This window comes from Fukomys damarensis, unplaced genomic scaffold, assembly GCF_012274545.1.
Source record: "Fukomys damarensis isolate Sample0158 unplaced genomic scaffold, DMR_v1.0_HiC HiC_scaffold_4, whole genome shotgun sequence".
NCBI lineage: Eukaryota > Metazoa > Chordata > Mammalia > Rodentia > Bathyergidae > Fukomys > Fukomys damarensis.
Window position 1 is genome coordinate 62,838,131 of NW_022900916.1, and position 3,592 is coordinate 62,841,722.

At 35.5% G+C, this 3,592-nt stretch overlaps 1 protein-coding gene across 1 annotated transcript in view; it reads right to left on the reverse strand.

Moving 5' to 3' along the window:
* Positions 1-3,592, reverse strand: part of Akap9 (A-kinase anchoring protein 9) — a 158,155-nt gene that overhangs the window by 99,687 nt on the left and 54,876 nt on the right. The window contains exons 12-13 of the mRNA XM_010603485.3: positions 3,368-3,506; positions 2,556-2,641 (exon numbers count right to left, since the gene is read on the reverse strand). Coding sequence (XP_010601787.1) covers positions 2,556-2,641; positions 3,368-3,506 — 225 coding nt within the window. The remainder of the gene's footprint in view (positions 1-2,555; positions 2,642-3,367; positions 3,507-3,592) is intronic.

The following is a 3,592-nucleotide window of genomic DNA, read 5'->3' on the forward strand; positions in this document are numbered from 1 at the left end:
CTGTTATTTTCCGAGCCATTTTTTTTTTTTTTTTTTTTGGTACTACTCAGGAGCTTGTGCTTGTGAGGCCTGTATATTGCCACTGAACTAAACACCTGGCCCAAGAGCCAGCTTTTTAATTAATTGATTCTTTGTGGGTTTTTTTTAAAGTCTCAATCTCACTGATTTCTGCTAATCTTTATAAGTTGCTTCCTTGTACTTGTCAGCAACACCACAGAAATGGTGACTAGAAGTTAAGGTCCCCAGTAAAAGAACACTGCCCTCTAAATACTCTTGTTGCTTCAATTTCCATATCCTTTTGAAGGCATGGTAAAAGTCTAGGGTTAAGTTATGTTCCTATTCTAGGAAAAGTATAACGCTAGTGTAATCTTGAAGAACCATAATCCTTTCCCACAGAAAATGCAGCTTCTACGAGCAATGTTGTTTGGTGTGGGAGAACCTGGCCTCTCTATAATCACCAAAGTAGTCAGGACACTCATCATTACTTCATCCCAGTTTCAAAGCTTCATTCTTCTGCAGGTTTCTGGGGTCACTGTCTGCAAACTCACCGGGATACAACTGAATGCTGACTGGAAAGAACATCTGCAAAACTAGACAGATATCAGCAATCAGCTGGTTTATCTCTGTTGACCAAAAGTCCTGTCAAAAGATAATGAGGACAGTATCCTGGGCTTTTCAAAGTGAGGCTAGAAGTAGTCTGAGGTACTGAATGAACACTGGCTATGCAACTGGCCCAACAGAACCAGTTCCCAGGTGTCAGCTCTATCTATATCCCTTAGTGTCCAATCAAAGTTCAGCTAGTATACCAGGGACGGGTACCTGCAGTGTCAGGTTGTCTGCCTGGGGCTTGGGGTGGCAGGGACCAATGGCGCTGTCTACTTGTTTGAATGTTAACTCTTATGAGTCCTAGAAAATTACTCAACCTGGAGCGGTCTTGATGAGCAGCCCCCAGCAAGCCCAAGTTTTGTGAACAGAAGGAATAAAAAAGTTTTTTTTTGCCTTTTCTCTTCTTCCTCCATATCAACTATAAAATTCTTTAGGTTCTTCCCTAAACTAGCTCATAACTCATCCCTCCTTTTTTTTATTTTGGTACTGGGGATCAAATTCAGGATCTTGCACTTGCAAGGCAGGCGAGGGCACCACTGAGCTAAAATCCCTAGCCCCATCCCTCCTTTTTTTCTACTTCCTACTGTCACCAGATTAATCTCCCTAAAAGTTCAACTTTTTTTTTTTTCTTTTCCCAGTAACCAGGGATCAAACTCAGGACCTTGCACTTGGGAGGCAGGCATGGTGCTACTGATTTAAATTTCCAGCCGTAAAAGTTCCACTTTATAATATTTACCCTAGGATCACAGGTGTTAATTATCTATAAGATAAAAGTCCAGCCTAGAAGTCAAAGGTTGTTGTAGCCTATCCTCTTCAACTTTAGGATCCAGTACTGTTTCAGCATTACGTCCTAATAGAGTACACTGCCACTTCAAGACTTTGATCATATCACTTCTCCTACCTGAACTACTGTTGTTCTCGACCTTCTCATTCAAACCAACACATCATTTGTGGTTCATTTTGCATTTATTCCAACACATTATTTCTGCATATACTCATCTACTTGTTTAATTTTAAAAGTACTTACCTACATTTCTCTTTTAAATACTCAGTAAATGATGCATTGGGCAAGCATTTCATAAACATATCACACTCCTTGAATTAGTTAAGTGAAATCATTATATGACTTTGACAGTCTACTGACTTCATTTTTATTGTATATTGATTTATTCATGGTATAACCTGAAATATAATTAGTAAGTGAAGTTGCTGGGTAGATAACTGAATGAAAACAAGGTTTATCATTCAATCCTTTTGGAATCACTTTGAAGTATATTTCAGTATGATGGAAAATTAGGGGTCAGGGAAGACTATTTAAGATCCTCAAATTTTTGGTTAGCTATCAATCTTCAAACAGATAGGAGGAGAAGCTGGTTTAAGGGAAAGAAGTTAGTAAATTAATAAATTCAAATTTTATTTTATTTTTTATGTAATCCAAACTAGCTTTAAACTTGCTGTGTGGTAGCCCAGGCTGACCTTAAACTCACAATCCTCTTACCTCAGCCTCCTGAGTACTGTGTACAGTCAAATTGTAATATGTTGATTGAGACAATCCTAAAGGACTTTTAAGTAGAGATATCCAATTAAAGATAAGACTTTGTAGCTGAGAACAAAGAACCAGCTGCTATAGTTTGGATACTGAATGCTCTCAAAGGCCAGTGTGTGGAAGGCTTGAGTCCTAGCCTACGGCATTCTTAGAAGGTGGAGGAATCTTAGGTGAGGGATAATGGAGAGAAGCTAGATCACTGCAGATTTGACCTAAAGGAGATACTGGGACCCAGTCCCTTTCTCTCTATACGTAAATGGCCTAGTATAAACATACATATTACTTTCCCTAATCTTTCTCATGTTCATTGAATTTAGAAATGCTTGGTCAATAAAGCAGCTTACAAAAGAGGTTATACACAACAAATGCATGTATCATATGGCATACTTTTCATGTCACAGACCTTGCTTAATCGTGTCTGGAGTACCAAGAGTTTGTTGTATTCTTCTGCTACCTTGCTGAGAAGCGTTTGCATGTTTTCTTGAAAGTCTAGATGATAAACAGGCAATTACAATAATTTCACTCCATAATCAAGGTCCGTATTTTTCAATAAATATTATTTACCTACTTATAACTTTAGGAAATTGCTAGAAACGAAACTCAAATATGTAGTAAACAGAAATGAAAATATGAGTATGAAACACCTGCTACAAAGCTAACTTGAAAATTTCAATTTACAATGCATTCTTTTTTTGGTTAATCATTAATTTGTACACTTTCTTCCTTATCCATACAAATGGATAAGAGGAGGAAACATTTTTATCTGTGAAGGAATAACAAGAATTAATTAAGGTTATAATTTGTTAAAATAATACCAGATTTATATTATAAAGCAATTTCTTAATATCTCTTCTTAATTTTCTCCATATTCAATTTTAAAGTGATATACCATTGGCATAAACTTACTCAAAAACTACAGTAACTTTAAGATTAGGATGTACAATAGAAAGTTGAAGGAAAGATTTAGGGAGGAAAAAAAAGGTGGTAATAGAGGAACAGAAGACAAGAAAACTTACATACAGCTTCAATTACCTTCATAACACAATTATTGCAAAAATTGAAAGTGCATATTAAATATAAGATTTTATAAATCTGAGGACAAGATATTAAAATGACAAACCCAGCTTGGCTGAGTAAATCATGATTAAAAGTAAAATTTATCAACAACTGATTTCAGAAAATTAAATATTGTCCAATTGTGTGGATTTTTATTACCTTCAACTTTGTATCTGTAATTTTGGAATTCTGGTTCTTGATTTTCGGAAGTGTAAACACCAGACTTCTCTCTCTCTTCCATACTGACTTCACATTTTAAAGTAGGAGAATAATATTCACCAAAGACATTGCATAAAGTCTGTTAAGAGCAAAATTGAATATTTCAAGAAATTAAAATTCTGATTTCTTTCTTTCTCTTTCTTTTTTTTTTTTTTTTTTTTTTTT